General features: G+C 38.8%; 1 protein-coding gene across 13 annotated transcripts in view; it reads left to right on the top strand.

The window, feature by feature from the left end:
• LOC111579120 (R3H domain-containing protein 2) overlaps nt 1–18,888 on the top strand; it is a 59,962-nt gene that overhangs the window by 14,636 nt on the left and 26,438 nt on the right. For all 13 annotated transcript variants that reach the window (XM_023286258.3, XM_023286255.3, XM_023286265.3 and 10 more), the window contains 10 exons: nt 8,365–8,521; nt 9,319–9,477; nt 9,629–9,850; nt 11,534–11,575; nt 14,038–14,124; nt 14,315–14,438; nt 15,102–15,180; nt 16,266–16,325; nt 16,848–16,988; nt 18,039–18,147. In XM_023286258.3, coding sequence (XP_023142026.1) covers nt 9,692–9,850; nt 11,534–11,575; nt 14,038–14,124; nt 14,315–14,438; nt 15,102–15,180; nt 16,266–16,325; nt 16,848–16,988; nt 18,039–18,147 — 801 coding nt within the window. In that variant the 5' untranslated portion in view covers nt 8,365–8,521; nt 9,319–9,477; nt 9,629–9,691. The remainder of the gene's footprint in view (nt 1–8,364; nt 8,522–9,318; nt 9,478–9,628; nt 9,851–11,533; nt 11,576–14,037; nt 14,125–14,314; nt 14,439–15,101; nt 15,181–16,265; nt 16,326–16,847; nt 16,989–18,038; nt 18,148–18,888) is intronic.

Genomic DNA, 18,888 nt, shown 5'->3' with positions numbered 1-18,888 from the left:
AACTGCCTCAGCTCTGAAGCAAAAATCTGGTTGCTGTCCAAAAAACTTGACAAGCTTTTAACAGAGCACTGCTTTACTTGAAAATGTTTTTCATCTTAGCAGGTTTGTCTTAAACTTTAAGTGAATGTAGAATTCTTTTACACTTTTCCTTCCCGAAGCTCAAGGATTAATATGTTAATCTGCTATAATCTAAGGCACAGATGAGAAAGTGATTTGTGAGTTGCGTACTTCCACTGAAAGTTATTTATGTGGAGTTTGAATTGTACTCAGCATTGGGTGTGTTATGGTAATGGTAATGCACTATGAAAATATTTTTACCATTGTCCATTTTGCAAGGTGCAATTGTGAATTTTGCTGTACTGCTGTTTATTTATGGTCTACTGAAACCCATCTTTTTATATGCATGCCGATGAGAAGATGTCTTGCAGGCCCAGCAGGCTCCAAGACATTGAATTTGTTTTTGATGGGCTGTTATGTAAAACTGTAGCTGCAAAAAAAATTGTTTTTAGTTCTCACAGTACTCGTTTAATCTGAAAGTTACCTTCCACAGAAAATAATCCTTATAAGGTGGAAATGCACTGTTTATCTGAACACTGGAATCAGACAAATATATTTCCGTATCTTCAACATCACCATTAAGGTGTTTTCGGTTGTGATTCATTTTTTCTCTCCAGTTGTTCCTCAGAAGTGCTTTCTTTCGTAGTGGTTGTTCACACATTAGATTTCTTTCTGCCTCCACTTGTTTGTCACACCTTTAAATGTGGCCTTGTCATTTGTCAGTTTTTTCTACATAAAGCATTATTTGATGCCCATCCAAAAAACTAGCTCAAAAGGAATATCACCAGCGCTAAAATTATTTTTGAAGAATTATGAATAAAAATAGCAATTGAGTAGAATTTGGGTTTCATCTACTAAAGTATTGTGAATCTTTTTATTTATAAAATTATCAGAAATGCCATGAAATTAAACACATAGATTTGTGTCAGATAAGATGACAGTCTTTGCAACTTAAGGACAAATAAGGAGTGCTTGGTTAGATGCAGTGGATCACCCTGATGATGCAAATAGGGCATTATTGTCATGTGAGACTGAAATTGCATATGAAAAGCCACTTCTTATTGCCTTAAAGCAGAGCAAGTGAGTGTAAATAAACACTCCACCCAGTTGATATTTTACATAGTTTTGTTAATGTGTTGCTAACCCCTATCCTTGGTATCTTACTGGTTTATAATTGAGAGCTTTTGTGAGTTGCACCAATATCTGTTACAGGAAATACATTATTTCAAAGTAAAGATGCTATTTCAACATGTTATTGGCAAAAAAAAAAACTTTGTGCAGGTGATCACTATGAAATACTAGAGGGAAGACTAATTGAATAGTTCATAGTGAGTTGTTTTGTTCCTAATTATTATACTTATTTCACCTTTTTTCTTGCTTTTTCATTTTCTACAATGAAGGGAATTATGTACTTGTTTAATGTTGGCCCACATAGAATTCAATATTTCTCTCCGTCACCCACATTCCTGCACTCTTGCATTCATCAATAATGCATCCAAGATCAGGATCCCCTCTCTCTCCACTGGCATTCATTCATTATGCAGAGGAGAGACTGTCGTTTATTTGGCCAACAGATCGTTCTCTCTATCACCTACTTTCTCCATCTGATTTATTCTATCAATCCTTCCTCTGTATGCTCATTCACACACAGCATAGAACGTTGCAGAGCTTCTAACTAGCGAGAGTAACCGAGAGAGAGAGAGAGCTGCTGAAAGGTAGGTAGGTAACTAGGGAGGGAGAGGAGGGAAGGAGGGAGAGAATGAGTCATAGCTCGTCCCACAGGACTGAGTGGGCTGGCTGAGTGGAGGAGGATGGCGTCAGCAGTAGGCCTGACAATTTAAGAAGACACATTAAAAGAGGAAGAAAAAGAGAGGAAGAAAAAGCTAACATTTCGCAGTGGGTGGATGGAGAGAGATATTGAAGGGAGGGGTTGACGTGGAGGGGGTGGAAGGTAGGAAGGGGTATCCTCGTAGCACTGAAAGAGAAACGAGAGGGGGAGGCGGGGAGAAGGACAGAAAGAGACATAGATGGAAGAAGAGAAACCCTGTCTTCCGCTGTGTTTGACCATTTATATTTACGTCGTCAGTGTTTTGTCCCTCCAGGATGTTATTTTGTCTGCGGATCTTTGATGCTGTCGTTATCTAAGTTCCTGGCTTCCGTTTTCTAAGCCATGCAGTCACCCTGTTCCTTTTTTATATAACCAACACTACAGAAAATTGTATTCTGGAGTATTGACCAATGGTGTATCTATCTATATTGTTTTTGTAAGTGAAGCACGGTGTCTGCTTTAATGCAAATGTGCCTGGACTGTTCCTCTACAGTCCATAGTGCTCTGCCAGTCCCCTTGTCCCCTCCCTGTGTGAAATTGTGCAACCGACGCAAAGGGGAATCCTCTCTGACACAGACGAGCACTGGTGCGCACCCACTGCGAGTGCTGCTGATATATAATATGTGCAGGCACTGAGCTTGCACTAACTCTGCCATTAGTACACACACATCAGCCTCCGCTCTGCGAAGACGTAACCTTGCTGCCTTTTGCGAAATGGGTTCTCTCTGACGTCAAATGGGCGAGGTGCGCAGCAGAATACAGAGGAGCTGAATTGGGTCGAGCTGCCTGTGTACGTCTCTCCCACTGCTGTCTGTGGGTTTGTACGTGCTTGCTCACTCCTGTTTGCAGCGTTCTGTGCTTCCATTCACCTTCATCTTTCATTCAGCCTCTGCAGAGAAAATGGAGAGGCATGTTTGCTACGCATTATTATCCATTACGAAATCTGAAATAATGCAGTGAATGAAATAAATAATTGATCATAGTAGCAGCTCTTAATAATTACCCACACAGAATTGTAGCAATATACGGTGCTTATTCTCTGTTCACTTGCACTCTGGCTGCCATTCATGAAAATACACCATGATAAGAGAGAACAGATGGCCTGTATAGATTCAGCTGTCCATTTGTGCTCTGTCTGTACTATGATTTTGTTTAATCATTGAGATGTTATCTGATGGATGGTAGTGATGTAATAGGAAAAAGTTTATTTTTTTAAAAATTTGCAGTTGTACTAATGAGTGAATCCCTATACTGAATGATCTGGAACCTACATACAATACAGCTCTCATTTTTTACAATTATTGATTGATTATTAAGATTGCTTTGATCCACAGTTGTTTAATTTTGTGTCAAAGGTAACATTTGGATAAATGTCCCCAGCAATAAATATAAGCACTCAAGCTGTGGATTCTGGCTCCCCGTTTGATGTCTGTCACTTAGGCAGACATTAGTTGTCTGATTAGTTAATAAGTCAGTAAGACTTGCCACAGACAATCTCTCTGCTCTTACCAGCTGCCATGCAGTAGAATTCCTCTCATTTCTCCGGCTTGCCCTGCAGCTAACTATTGCTGAGACCCTGACCCGGCTCGACCCAGGGCTGCTAAATTTGACAGTGAGCTCAAACCTGTGCAAAATTTTTAGTCCAGCTCACCTCCTGTCTGAAGTGGTTATATGCATTCTGTCTGCCTTAAGACAAACACACACTTAGACACACAGTGTTGTCTGGGCAGATAGTTCTCTCTGTGTCTTTCGCTCACACGGCTCGGTTGGAGCTCCCCTCCATTATCAGTTTTTGATGAGGTAACCTGACCCAGCGGGCAGGGCGGTGTATGACCTGTGTCTCAGCTGATTGCTTGTCATCAGGAGGGCCTATGTAAGTCTGCAAGGCAGGAAATGCACATGATGGAGTGCCCTGACTTTTGTTTCATATTTTCATGTTGTCAGATAGCATGATCTGTGAAATTAAATTACTGTCTTAAGCACAGATAAATTCATAGTGACACCTGAAGCTGTAAAATTGTCTAAGAGTTGAAAGAAAGTGTCTGACGGAAACGCTAACATCATTGTCAGTACAGCCATTTGATAGTTCAACTAGCTTGTGATAATTCAGAGTGGCATGCAGAAAGTGAGGACGTGTACAGAATTTTGAATGTTAGGAAAGAATTTAGGAAAAAAAACCCTTCCAAAATAAGAAACTAGTTGTGTATATAGGACTGATTTAATATTGTGTAATAGCGAGACTAGTTTGAAAATTGCATCAGTTGTCTTTTAAGCGTTTGATTCAAATATCCATATCCTGCTGTATTTCACCAGTCAGTTAACGGCTTTATGAGGCCAGCTTGATGGGAATAACTCTTTTGCTATGATGTAACTGACCCAAGTCCTGTGTGAATCAGCTACTCTGCTGCATATCTGCAGCCACATGTGATGATGCAGACAGTTGCCAGAGAGATGTCAGCATCAGGCCCACCAACACACTGACTGAACTGGGACACAGCAGGCAGAGAGCAGTGCTGCTGCTTGTATTGTAGTTGTTGAGTCTGCTGTGCACAACTCATATTATGACACAATGTAGTTAAGTTTGTATGCCTGGTTAGCCATTTGTAATACCACCATGTAAGAACAAGGATGCTTCTTTATAATACTAGCAAAAATTTTAGTAGTGCATACTGTGGGTTAGTTACTACAGTACTTTGCAGCATGAGGCCATACTACTGCTTTGACCTAATTACCATCAGCATTGTTTTCCAAAAACATTCAGAGCAATACTCATAGAAATAAATTCTAGAGGTGTAGTGGTGTGGTTTGGGAAGTTTTGTTCAGTGTGAAACTTTTGTTTGTTACACCCTGTGATCCAAACAGTTAGTGTAAGAAGTCTATTTATGTCTGAGCACTTGAAATTCAAGAGCGAGTTCTACCCTGAACTTTTTGTCTGAGCAGCAGTCTACCAGCTAAGTTGCCTGCTAGTACGATTAACCTTGAAGGATCGGACGGTCATTAATCTTGTATGTTGATAATTATTAATCTTGTATGACGTAATTGGCCTTCCTGCATGGCTAGAACCTGCAGCTTTACTGCTGGCACTGTACACGTTAGTCAACCACAATGAACATAGCTAACTGTATTGAACTTGTCTCAGTAAACCTTTTGATTATTTTTTTTATACTTGAGTTTTGAAGTGGTGCATGAATAAAATTTGTGTTGTGTTTTTTTAATGATTTTTTTTTTTTTTTTAAATTGACCATGTGTTGTTTAATGCCTTTCTTTTGATTTGCAATACAATATACTTTTATTGTCCCACTTGGGGAAATTTATCTTGGACTCAAAAGCTGTGCCATCAGTGCCATCTCAACAACTACTAATTTGTTTGTACCGAAAACATATTAACCGTGACCTGAAAACTGAAGCACATACCAAGTCTTGAATTTTGTGTCAGTGATGTTTCCTCATCTGCGGTACTTAGAGCTGTGCTTATTTTTTTTGGTGATTGATACATAATAGTGATGCAAGTGTTAAACATTTTCCTTAACCGAGTCGGCAAAGTTAATGATTAACAAATGATTGACGAAATCAAGCATATTAAACAGCAAATGAGCTACAGTCCTCCTCAGTAAATAACCTGTTATGTTAATAACATCTTTACACCAGTTTGATTTTAAAATCATTTTCATATCGGATCTACATAATTGAGCGCCAGTTGCTGAAAACAGCTGCTGAGCTGGAACAGACATTCACAAATGCTGTCGCACAAACTTTATCTGTGCAATAAATCTGTCTGCATTTACTGCCATCTCTGAAATGTATTTATACTAAGAGCAGTGTCGCTGATACACTTCATCTCTTTAGCTTTAATGTTGTTAGAAGCATGTGATCAGAGGTCTGCTGAGGCCCTCAATGTGAGAGAGGAGCAAGGCATTGTATTTCCGTTTGTAACTCTCTTTTTATATTGTTGATCAACTAATAGCGACACTTTTAAATGTACAACCCAGTGCAAGAATAGAAACAGCTTTCAGGAGTGATTGTCTGAATATATGCACCATTATTTCCATATTAAAAGGACATCATGCCTCCTCCACTGCTAGCTTTTCTCTTCACCTTCCGCTTTTGTCATTTGGATTGACTACAAACATGTTTAATGTTCAGTATGGTTGGATAGTGGGTCCCAAAAGCTAGTTCCATCATGCATGGAGCTTATTCATAAGATGCATGGATCAATGCATTGGGCTCTTTGTTGTGTTTCTCGAGCTGACACTTGGCAATTTTGACGTGTGCAAGGGTGCATTTTCTGATGATCATCTGCTGTTGCAATGCTTGGTCTGCAAAAATGTTTAGGTGAATGCTAGGACTCAAGATTTCTGAGCAGAATATGCCATTGTATTTAGAGAAGTAGTTTAAACCTCACCTGTCATTGGTTTTAATGTCATAGCTGATGAGCGTATATATTTCTGTTTTAAAGTGTCATCATATTTATCAGATTTTAGTCGGTCAGAGGCAACTGGAGACAGTTTTTGAAGAGGCCTCAGTACTCCATTCAGAGATTTTATCTGTCCACAGCTCTAATTTGACATTTTACTATTCGGTATCCCGTGATCTGAATATAAAAGCCCACATTGTTGTATTACAGTCTAGGATTGTCGCAGCTTGAAAGAAACTGGATCACTAGCAATTGCACATCCTAGTCTCTCACCTTTTCACCATACTCTGTTCTCTCTGCTTCTGTCTTTCCTTTTCTCTCAGTCTGTGCACACTGCAATCCATGTATTTATTTTTAATATCATTCTTCTCCCTGCCCTTCTCACTGGTGCTCGCTCAACACAAATGGCAGCAGTTGAGAATGACGTTACCATCTCCTTGGCAACCCTGTGGGCTGGTGTGTGTGTTGAAGGAAACTGGTGGGGGGTGGGGGGGGGGAGTGTTGATGAGGGAGCTGAGGAAACATGAGAGAGAAATGGGTGGATGAAGAGAGAAAAGGTAAAGCTGGTTTATTCATAAGCACCCCATTACTGGCTCTGATTCACAAATTTTCCTGCAGCGTCTCCCTACCGTTAAGCCAGGACAGTCTGCTCAGCCGTGAGATTTGCGATTGACACTTGGGATAAATGATTGTTTTTGCTTTTGAATCCAAAACTATTTGCACACACTGTAAGCAAGTAAATGGAAGAGGTCATCTTGAAAGGAGTCAGGCCTTCATTGCAGTGTGGCTGTATCCTGTGCTGCTGTATGGTAGGCTTGTGTAAGCAGAGTGGGGCTGGGGCATGTGGGTGTCCTTGTCAATGATGTAGTGCAATGCTGCTGATGCTGCTGCTGATGACGCCTTTGCTGTTGCATTGCCTGGGTCTTTCCCACACTGGGAATCCCTGCCTCGTTTGTTCACTCATCTATTCAACAGCACAGCATTGTGGTACAGACAGGGACACGCATGAATGACACTCATCCACACCACATGCATACATGCTAGCAGTTCCATTTCTGATGCTTGTGCCCGCTTGTGCTTATATCACTACTGCATATATGTATGCATGCAGGATTTGATAAGTAGTTTTCGTGTTTATTTCAACAAGCGTGCACAGATTATGCTGTTTTTGACCCTGTGACACAGAGAGCATAGGCTTGTAGGACCAATGTATTGTTATTCAGCGGTGACTAGGTGCCTGTATGTTTGTAAGACACCAGCATTCACCCCAAAGCAATTTTTGGTTCTATTTTTTGTTGCAAATGTGGATTTGTTTGATGTAATTAGAGGATATAAGTGTAGTTAAAATCATCATAATAATTTCTATCATTTTTATTGCTGATGATTAACCCCAATGTATGTTTTTTTGTGATGAAAGTTAAATTAAGAGGTCTTTTCAATGCAATAATCGAGAAAAATGGATTTTTAAAAAAGCTAATGCATGCATGTATTTTGTGTGTTCAACCAAAAGTGATAAGTTGATACAGAGCAGGTCAGACAAATGATGGCTGTGATCTGGTTCTAGGTCAGCACTGCATTCTTAGTTGTATGGTGAAATGCCAATATGATGGCTAGCCTCATTAGTGTATTGACAAGGGTGTTTATACCAAAAATGCTAAGAGCATTTGCAGTACATTTCTGTATAGTTCTTGGCTGTTAATGGTACTTACGTAAAGAAATACAACTATAGTTCACAGTACACATCACCGACAGTTGAAATTGCAGTAGTTTTCAGTGCACTTGGCTCTGCTAGATGGTACAGCTTATACTAGGTTGAATTTTCGAGGGGGAAACACACATCTTTAACATGCTTTCTCTCAGTGGTGCTCACACCGTAGTTGCATTTTAACCAATGCCAAAGCAGATGAAACCTTGATTTAAATGGTAACGTTTCACCAGTAGACTCTTAGCTTTCAGCTGCTTTGTCCCCCACCCTGCTAGAATTAGGAGCAGCAGCAGCGATGAGTCACTCAGTGTGTGAAACATGACGTCATCCGTGTCTTCCTCTTCTGCTCTTGGTGTTCAGGGCTCCTGACTGTAGGACAGACCATGCTGCTGCACTAAGCCAGAGGGAGAGAGGAGAGAAGAGAGAGAGGACCACTGAGGTGGTGGCTGGCCTGTTGGTGTGCCCCTCCCTCTTGTCTGGCTGGCTAACTGCTGCCTCTTCAGTTCACCTGATCGCTGTAAATATTGTGTTTTTGCACATGTGCATTTTTTTTTTTGTAATCTTGTCTTACTAAAGATGTGTATATACATGTTGGGAAAAGTGGACTTCAAAATACTTAATTGTTTGTTTTATTACAAAATGAATCTTTGGAAATGTACACTTTATAACAGAATTTTTTTATGAATGGAATGATGAAGTTACAGCTTAAATACATCAACGCATAAACAAGTCAAAGTGAACAGTCTTCCTGAGTATGCTTTTTGTTATTGAAGTCCTTCTGTTTTCATTCCCTTACTAGCCTTCATTTATCCAGTTGGATGAAAAATCATCCATTAGAGTTGAGTTGCCACTAGGGGCAGTGTAAATGTAAAATTGAGTCATGTTAGGATCTGACTGTAGTTTACTTTTTGTTCTTACTTTAAAAGTAAATAGCTTTCATTACAGGTTTTAAATTGATGTCAATAACTCTGAATTAGTAGACGACAATGTAGGAACTTGCACAACATTATTTCTAGATGTTTCTAACCAGATTATCTATTTTTACTGTTTTATGTGTTTTTTACCTTTTAATTTGTTTGTTTTTATTGTTTGCTTACTGGAATGCTGGTGTAAACTGCTGCAAAACTAATCGCCCTTCAAGTGACAATAATAAAGTTGAGTTGAGGTGGCTATTCTGAACATGTGGTAAAGCAAACAAGATAAAGAGTTAAATATTTATGTTGCAGGGAACAATAATTTCTAATAACTCATCACAGTTGCTATTTTTCAAATAGTTTTGCCATTTTTTCATTTTTCATATTTCTTTCCCTACAGCACCACCCCAAAATCTAAGGCTTGCTATGGACTGCACTTCGCCCCCTGCTGCAGCCCAGCCCAGCACACTACCTTAGTGGTTGCCCCTCAACTTTCTGTGTGTGGTTCCTATCCAGACTCACAGGATAGAGTCCAGCACAGATCTGGTACCACCTACAGGTAGATGGTGTAAATGTGTAGCTGCACACAACAACTGTATACGTCTTTGTTTTTTTCTCAGCATTGTCTTTAGTGTTTATTGTCAAAATATACAAAAGTTCTGTCAGAGCTTTGAATTATTTTCTCTTATCTCCTCCCTCTTTTCTCTCAGCCACTCCTGGGTCCTCCACCCAACCCCCTCCCCACTCCCACCCTCTCCCCCTCCCTTAAGAAGATGTCAGTGAGCCTGACAACAGACATTCAGCAGGAGGGAGAGAGTGGGCCACTTAACGAGCCCTGCAGTCGAGGCAAGACCTCCCCTCAACCACAGGGCACAAAGGAAGGGACAGGAGAGGGCCTGGAGCCTGACGATAGCTCCCCACAGGATGCACAGGTACGAGGAAGTGACCATATGTGAGTGCTGGTGCTAGATATATTGAAAAGTAACAACAGCATAGAGATTGGCAGTGGCAAGAGCAGATGCAGCAACAGGTCTCCTGCAACTTGTGGTAATAATCCAAGCTGAATTATGCAGGATGGCCAAAGCGAGTAAATGCTTCTACAGGAACTGGATTCTTCTAAATGTGAAAGTTAATGAATTCAACTTGACCACTTTCAGACTACCTGTGTTGTGGCATTGTAGCCAAGTTTCCTCACAGTGGGTTCTCTGCACAGCACTGCAATCACCGAGCTAGCTTCTACTGTAGCCTGCATGATAGGCATTTTGGGAACATTGGGAAATTATAGTGTCTTAGTAATTTGCAGATTTGCAGCAGGGAAGATATTTTGGGTACAATTTCATTTATATTCTGCTTCTAGGAGATGCACTGAATTCAGACGAAGATCCACCTTATTTTAAATATTAGTTTAATGCAGATTTGTACATTAGCAGAAATATAGCACAACATGGAAATGAAAGCAGTGCTATGTGGAAGCGCATTTACTATATTTTAACTCTAAAATTCTGAAAAACCCCAATTGTGATCTCAATATTGATTAGCATATTTGTGATTACCGTTGTGGCCATAATTAGCATAGTCATATTTTGACTACACTACTGTCGGCAGTGCCCTGCAATTGTTGTCACTACACAAGGCAACTTCACTACCTTGAGTGAAAGATTTGTATTTTGTATAAATGCAAAGCTGAATTTAAATAACACAGAAAGCAAAAACCTGTTTTGGATACCTAGAAACGGTGTAAACGGTTCATGCTCAAACTAAGTCTTCACAGTAAAATAAAATGTCATTATTCAACTTTGTTTTTTCCTTTGCAGGTGCATTCACCTACTAAATATGCCTAATCATTCTGGAATGATGAAATTCTTTCCAAATAGATGTGTTAAAGTCATCGGGTGACAATTCCTGTGTTTTTTCAAATTCATTATATATAGCAGAAAAGCAAAATATCACCTTGTCAGCTGTTTCCAATGTCGTGAAGCCCTACTTTATGTTTTTTTGAAATGCAATCATTCCATTAGTTTATTATTTTGTATTGACATTATTATCAAATTGTGGAACTTTAGTGTTATTGGTACCAACTACCTCATTCCTGATATCGTGACATCCCTACTCTAAAGTCACATTTTTTTTCTGCTCTGTGTGTGATGAGCCCAACCCTCGTCCAAACAGGCAGCAACACAGAGATCAAAGACTTGGAGAGAGAAGCAGAGAGATCTAAAAATTACCACTGACAACCTGGTTTCAAGTGGCGTCCCTTGTCAGCAACATGGGTCGCGTTATTGTATTTATCAGAATGATAACGATAATTACATTTTCTTGTTTACCTTGCAATAATATTTCAGCCACAAATAGATGATCTTTCTTTCAATGTCTTTAAAAATGATTTTAGACAGAAGTGCATTTATATTGATGGATGCACACCTTGAGAAACCCCTGTCAGCTCAACATTGCTGACACAGTAACACTTAAACAGCCTTAAATCTGTCAGATGTCTTTAAACCCGCTTGTTTGGCCATTTACTAGATCAACAAGTCTGATTTCTGTGTGTGCACGTTATTATTATTGTTAAATTTAGTAAAATAATTGTTTTTTTGTTGTTTTTTTTTTTTTTGCAGAAGCGGGCTCCTAACCACAGCCATGGCAGGAAAAGAGCCAAGGTCAGTCATTTTTGGACAATGATGTATCATTTTGGTCATTTTAAACTCAGAAAGATGTGTATGTGATTTTGCAAACTCACCCAAATAACTCCATGGTCTTGCTCCTTGAGTTAACCCTGTTGCTGGTTGGTTGTGTAAGATGACTTTACATCAATAACATTCTAATCTTCTCAACTACTCTGGACCACCTGCTTTTTAATCATTGGCTTAAAATTTTTAATCCGACTAAAGGGGGAAAAGTAGTTGTGTTGGAATGACCAAAGTTAGACTATGAGAATAATCGATTATGACCAGTGCAATTTGCTAAATAGATGTAGTTTTTTGCTAAATAAGATAATTTGGGTCGAATGTCTCGTCAACAAGGTGAGTGAGTTAAGTGGACACAGTAGAAACACACTTTTATCCAGACTTCAGTTGTAGGTTTACTAAATTGTCATCACTGCATACATTAATTATTAACTAGGGCTGGGCAAGTTAACACATTATTAATGCATTTTATTACGCATTGATGCAGGTTTTTTAAATGATTATTATTACTATGAAAGTCCGTTGCTCACTGGCTTTCAATACACGGACAGACAAACCATGGGTCACAGGAGGGCTGGATGTTGATCTGTACTTGGGATGTGCGTCATCACGTCTCATCTAAACTAACAGTAGAGGAAGGCTTCAGCAGACTGGTTGGATGCAGCGTGTGGGAGAAATCAAGATACGCTAAAACAAGACAAGCTAACAAATGCCACAGCGAAGTAGTTAGCTATAGACTGCATTATGGTTAGTATTGTGGAAGATGTTGGTCTAAGGAATGTTCTTTGGATTGCAATGAATGATGGCACGTATAAGCCTCAACCTGCATCACTGGAAGGTTTTTGTGCGTGCGTGTGACAATATAAACTGGGACTACAGTCCCTGACGCAGTGGTCATGGGTTCGAGTCCGTCCCACAGCCCTTTGCTCTTCTCCCCTCGTTTCCTGTCACTCTCCACTGTCCTATATATTAAAGCCTAAAAGGCAAAAAAACCCCAAGTACAAACATGGACTTCATAGACTAAAACGTCTTCTGCACAGTCAGTCCCAGCTGTGTACTTTTTGGTGCTCGACCACTTCACCTCACTGTAACAGGGACAGCTGCCAAGGAACATAAACTGTTTCTGCTGCTCTCTGAGATAAGAAAAATGTTTCTGCTGGTACCTGTTCAGATGTTCTAATGTTATGATCATGTCTCTGGACTCTGAGGGTAACTCGTTTTTCTATAACAAACCAGATAAAACGTTAATGCCCTTGCTGTGGCAGATAGCTTTGAATTGATTACGTTAATGGTTATGTTGAAATTTACAAGAAATATGTTAACTACTACTGTGTAAAGGGAATACTGCTGTTAAAAAGCACTTTATTTGTTTAAAGTGTTTGCATATCAGATGTTAATGCATTTTTGTTCATATAGCAGTACTTTTAAAATAAAAGTGCAGAAAACATGGCTTTTAAATGAATTTTTAAATTTTGCGCATAAAAATGCAATTAATCGCGATAAATGGCAGAAAATCATGCGATTAATCGCTGTTAAAAATTTTAATTGTTGCCCAGCACTATTATTAACATTAACTTTGTTACTGTTATTTGACTTTAAATGAAGACGTTTATAATTATTACTTAGCATCTATGTAGATGTCAAGGCAGCAGTTGGTTGTACTTGATCATGAGAGTTTGACATGTCCTGCTTACCCTGCCCAAATGTCGTCTGTAAACGGGATTAAATCAAATTGCTCTTTTCACATTGAAACCATTTTCTTGAATTTGGCTCACCCATCTTTCAGTTTGCTCTTGGTTTTAGTACGTAATCCACAAAGGGACAGTGTACGCATCAGCTATGATGTATTGAAGCTCTGTGTGTTCTCTGTGTCTCAGTTGAGCTCCTCCTCCATTCCTCTGAGAATGCTATTACCAGTCATTATTCCGGGATTTATGTAACCTTTACACTCTTGCAAGGGCTTGAGACATATTTAGGCTTGTGTTTATGCCCCGAAAACACAAAATAATAGCAAGATGTTGTGAGCTGCAGCAATAGACTTAAGTTTTAAAACTGGGTAAAGAGATTTTCTCTCCCTAGCAAAACATCAGGTGACCACACACATAGCTACATATGATGAGATTACACTCTGTTCAACCTGTTTCACCTCCAGTGTTTTTTCAACAATTCATAGCTGACTTACAGAGTTTTTGCAGGGAATAAAGATTTTTAAAAATACCAAAAATTTAAATGCAAGCACATCATCGTTTACCATTATTATTGCTCAATTTTATCTTAAGGGATAGAAGTGATTAGCCTTAGCATTATCTGCCTATATTTTGTTTCGCATTTACTAGAAGTTATTAGCTGTATTGTTTCCTGCTATACCACAAATCATTATAGTTCACAGGCAACAACAGTTTTGTCCATGTCGACATTAAATCTGTCTGTTTCAGTCTAATGCCAAACTGAAGCTGGTACGGAGTCTGGCAGTGTGCGAGGAGTCCTCTGGTCCGTTCTCCAATGATGGACCTCCAGAATCGGTACCTTTCCTCTTTCTAACCATAACCATTTACGATAACTTTTGTCCATAACACGCTGTCATCCCAGTCTACAATTTTTTCTTTGTCTGCAACACTGATTTTTGTAGGATTAACAATCCATAATAGCCTAAACAACATTAGAATGATAAAACTGGCCATCTATTCTTATTGTAATGTGGTCCATGCCCAGGATATCATCCAACTTCACATCAGCTGTCCATCAGACAAAGAGGAGGAAAAGTCCTCAAAAGATGAATATGAAAATGAAGAGAAGGAAAAGAAGGACAAGACTCCCCGAAAGATGTTGTCACGTGGTAAGATGCAAACTTTTCTGGTTACATTTGTTTTGTAGCCTGTTGCGCTTGTCCTCATATGCCAAGTGTCAATATCAGTTTTGATGTCATGCTTAATCCTACACAAGACTGAAAATAATGTATACAAATACACTTAACGTCATCTGTCTGTATTATGCATTAGTACATCTTAAAAAGGCTTTGTTGTGTCATGACTATTACATGCAAATGCAATGGTTACTGTTTGTTTCATATCCAAACCAATTTTTTTAACTCTTTTTTTAATATATATATAATTACCTAACAATCTCTCTCTCTGCTGAGGCCCTCAGGTGTCATTAAACTGAGAGCAGTAGAGATGAAATGGCTAGCCCAACTGTCTAGTGTAGTGGAAAATAGTGGAAAATGATCCCCTGAAGGGTTAGTTTGTGTGTGTGTATGGGGTAGCATAGAAGAACTGTTGATGGCCTCTAATGCTATTTGCTTCGAATGTCTATCCTTCCTGAACAACTTTGAATGTCGTTGCTGATGTGTTTTGTTACCATTTTAGGAGCTCTGCTCTGAGTTTGCTCTTTCTTCTTCACCTGCACTTTGTGAAAGTGTCCCACTCTCTTTCTCTACACATTTTTTCCAACTTTTTCTCCCACTCACCTGCTTGTTTTCTTTTTTTCCTCATTCTTGCAGACTCCAGTCAGGAATACACTGACTCCACGGGCATCGATGTTCACGAGTTTCTGGTCAACACACTGAAAAACAATCCCAGGTATGAAAATGCTAAACACAGTAGTACGAATAAGAGGAGCACAACAGTACATTAAGTAACTGGGATAGAGTTGCTTGTTTATATTCATTGATTTAATAATTTATATATTTATTTAAATACGGTTTGAACTAAATGGTTTTTGGGGTACCAAACTATGGAAAAAATGATGCATTTTAATTCTTTATTTTTTATTAAGAATGAGATCTTTTATGTTCTTTTATTCAGTAATTGATCTCATTTTTAATAAATAAATTAATACATAATAAATTGATCTCATTGATCTTTTATTCAGTAATTGCAGTAAGTCCATATTTACTGCAGATGCATTGACATGATGTGGAATCGCTTAATTTGCCAAAAGAACCTGTATGTAGTACAGTGTTGAAGAGAAAGATCACAAGGGTACTTGCATTTACTGTGAAGTAAGAGAAGTGGCAGTTGAAGTCCTGACTTTTATCCTGTCTAGGCATTTGCACATAAATTGTTGATAAAAGTTGTCCTGGGCTGCACAGTGGCGTAGTGGTTAGCACTTTCGCCTTGCAGCAAGAAGGTCCCTGGTTCGCGTCCCGGCTTTCCCGGGATCTTTCTGCATGGAGTTTGCATGTTCTCCCTGTGCATGCGTGGGTTTTCTCCGGGTACTCCGGCTTCCTCCCACAGTCCAAAAATATGCTGAGGTTAATTGATTATTCTAAATTGCCCGTAGGTGTGAATGTGTGAGTGCTTGTTTGTCTTTGTATGTGGCCCTGCGACAGACTGGCGACCTGTCTAGGGTGTCCCCTGCCTTCGCCCGAGTCAGCTGGGATAGACTCCAGCCCCCCCCCCGCGACCCTAGTGAGGATTAAGCGGTGTATAGATAATGGATGGATGGAAGTTGTCCTGTACCTGCAGAAAATGATGAATTGCTGCATTCAGATGTTAAAAGACAAATAAAAAACGCAGAAAGAGTTTGGTAGACGTGTTTAAAAAGTTTTGTAAGGATATCATCATAATGGCACAGTGGCGGTATGTTTATTACACTGTAGTCACTGAGTCACTCCCCCTTCTGATCTCTCTCCCTCACTCTCTCTCCCCCTTTGGCCCACCAGGGATCGAATGATGCTGCTCAAACTAGAACAAGATATCCTGGAGTTCATTAATGACGACAAGTAAGCCACAGCCCTCGTAACACTCACTTGTGTTTAAATTTAGCCTTCCTGCATCCATTCCATGTTATTTATAGATTGCTTAGCTAATGCGATCAATATGTCAAGTTGTAGTTGACACTGTAGTTATCCCTTATGGGCAAGTTTAGGCTGACTGTAATTTTGACTATGACTGTCTCTTGCAGTAAACTTGTAGTGTTATTAGACTTAGGTCTTATGATTTGAAGTCATTCTAAAAGTGAAAATTAAAAAATAAAAATAATGAGGATAATAGGTCAACAAAATGTATTATAGTCATGACAAAAATGATATAACTGAAGTATTCATCATTGTTCAGAAAATCTCTAGAAAATAGTTTTGTATGATTGAGAAAGCCCAGTGACACCCTATTTCTCAACTAATTTTACATGTTAAAGAAACCAGAATAAACAGAAAGAAAGAAAGAAATATCCTAGTAATTTAGCAATTAATTTTTTTTGCAATGCTATGTTGAAATGACATGCTTTTTTTTTTTTTTTTGGTCAGTAACCAGTATAAGAAGTTTCCTCAGATGACTTCTTATCACCGTATGCTGCTGCATCGTGTGGCTGCCTACTTTGGCATGGACCACAATGTGGATCAGACGGGCAAGGCTGTCATTATCAACAAGACCGGCAACACACGCATGTGAGTGTGTGCTCTGATTTTAGTTCAAACTTAGAATAATCTAGTTACTCAGAAAGCGAGCCTACTTAAAACCAACCCGGGTACAGCTGGATGCAAAAAGAGAAAACCTGAAAAACAGGTAATGAAACACACTTAATACAGACTTTTCTCATAGTAGTGTAATACGTTGTCTCAAGGGAACACATAGTAGAAAAATTCAGACTTTTTACCCTGCTTCAAATAAATAACTTGAGTTTTTATGGGGAAAAATAATACCAGATTTATCGATATTACCATAGCAGTCATTGCTTTTAGCAAAGGCAGAATCCCAAGGTATTACATAAAGTATTGTGTACCAGAAAAACTAATTTTGAAACTTTCAAAGGGTTGAAAAATCTTTTACCAGCTCAATACTGTCATTTGAACCAGGGAAAAAAAGATGAGAAACTTCTAATTTAAAGCAGTAAAAAAATCAGTTTACAGTCACTGATGTATATCTATGGACTGATGGGAAAGCCATCAACACGAATTGCAAATGTTCACTTACAAATTCATGATTTGAACTCTGACCTACAAACCATCAACTACAATTTACCATTTAAAAAAAATAGAAGGCATCAGTCTCCATGCATTCTTATCTTACTTTTGGTACCACCTGAGTAAAACTTAAAATCATACACAGTACATGTCCCTTCACTAATTGTTGTCAACTGTTTGTGTTCATATTCTGAGGCAGAACATTTTATTTTGGCTCCAAAGCGTGTCATAAGCTGAATAGTAATGATGTATTGATGGTGCAACAGAGGCCAGACATGCCTTACAACTTAGTTACCCAAATTAATCTGTAAGAATGTGTTTCGGCACACGCTAGAAAAATTATGAAGTGAGCCAACAAAATGAGAGAAGTTTTTAATATTTGGATTTAGAATGACAAACATTACCATATTTAACGCGTAAAGTTATTTTTTGCTCTCATCTTGCTTTTGTTTTTTGTTTACAGCAGTCAAATGTTTTATCTCGTTGTGTTTAATATGTTAAAAGCATGCCTTTTGTCTTCCTACTACTCTATAGCCCAGAACAAAGGTTCTCTGAACACATCAAGGATGAACGTAACATGGACTTCCAGAAGAAATTCATCCTTAAGAGAGATGATGCTAGCATGGACAAAGATGATAATCAGGTAGGCTGATTAGAAATATTTGAAAGTTTGGTAGCTGCAACCATCATTTGTTTTCGCCATTGAGTCACAAAAACCTTGTCATACAGTCTTTCAGAATGATCTTGTAAGCATTAAGTCTGTATTTATTTTTTTCAAAAGCCATTCTTTTTCCTGCTGCAGGATCTTTTGACAATGTATCCCATGTGTTGATGTTAATTTAACAAAAGTAGAGGGACTCATTTGGATTTGATGACAAAAAGCCTGTTACCTTTCCTATATCAGATTAAATAAGGAAAGGTCTATTTTTGATGGCAGCTAATCTGTCAATCTGAAACCACACACAGTCTAGGCATCTGGATGTTGGAGCTGTAGTTCTATAGCATAATCTTGCCCTGACCCTGTGTTATGGATTATAAAGAACCCTTTAATTGTGTCAAATAACTTTAACAAGAAAAAAACAGGGAGTCTAAGTGTATTTGTCAGTGGTAGTCATGTGTAAAAGAAGGTTTGATTAGTTTACATTGTTGTAGATACACAGTTGGCAGGTGGGTACAAAACTGTATTCATTCCACTAGTGATAAAAGCTGACACATAAAAGGACATTTAATGATCTGTAAGACCCGTGGAGATACAACTAATGAAGAATGCTCAGCCTGCATTTTTCATCTCTGTTTAAGTCCAAACATTTCCATTTCTCTGTTCACACTTTGATCAGCCTTATGTGTTTTAGGTATTTGCTGACTAGACATCTCATGCCTCCAA

This window comes from Amphiprion ocellaris, chromosome 5 (genome assembly GCF_022539595.1).
Source record: "Amphiprion ocellaris isolate individual 3 ecotype Okinawa chromosome 5, ASM2253959v1, whole genome shotgun sequence".
Lineage (NCBI taxonomy): Eukaryota > Metazoa > Chordata > Actinopteri > Pomacentridae > Amphiprion > Amphiprion ocellaris.
The sequence above is the reverse complement of the archived record's forward strand: the minus strand, read 5'-3'. Positions and strand labels throughout refer to the sequence as shown.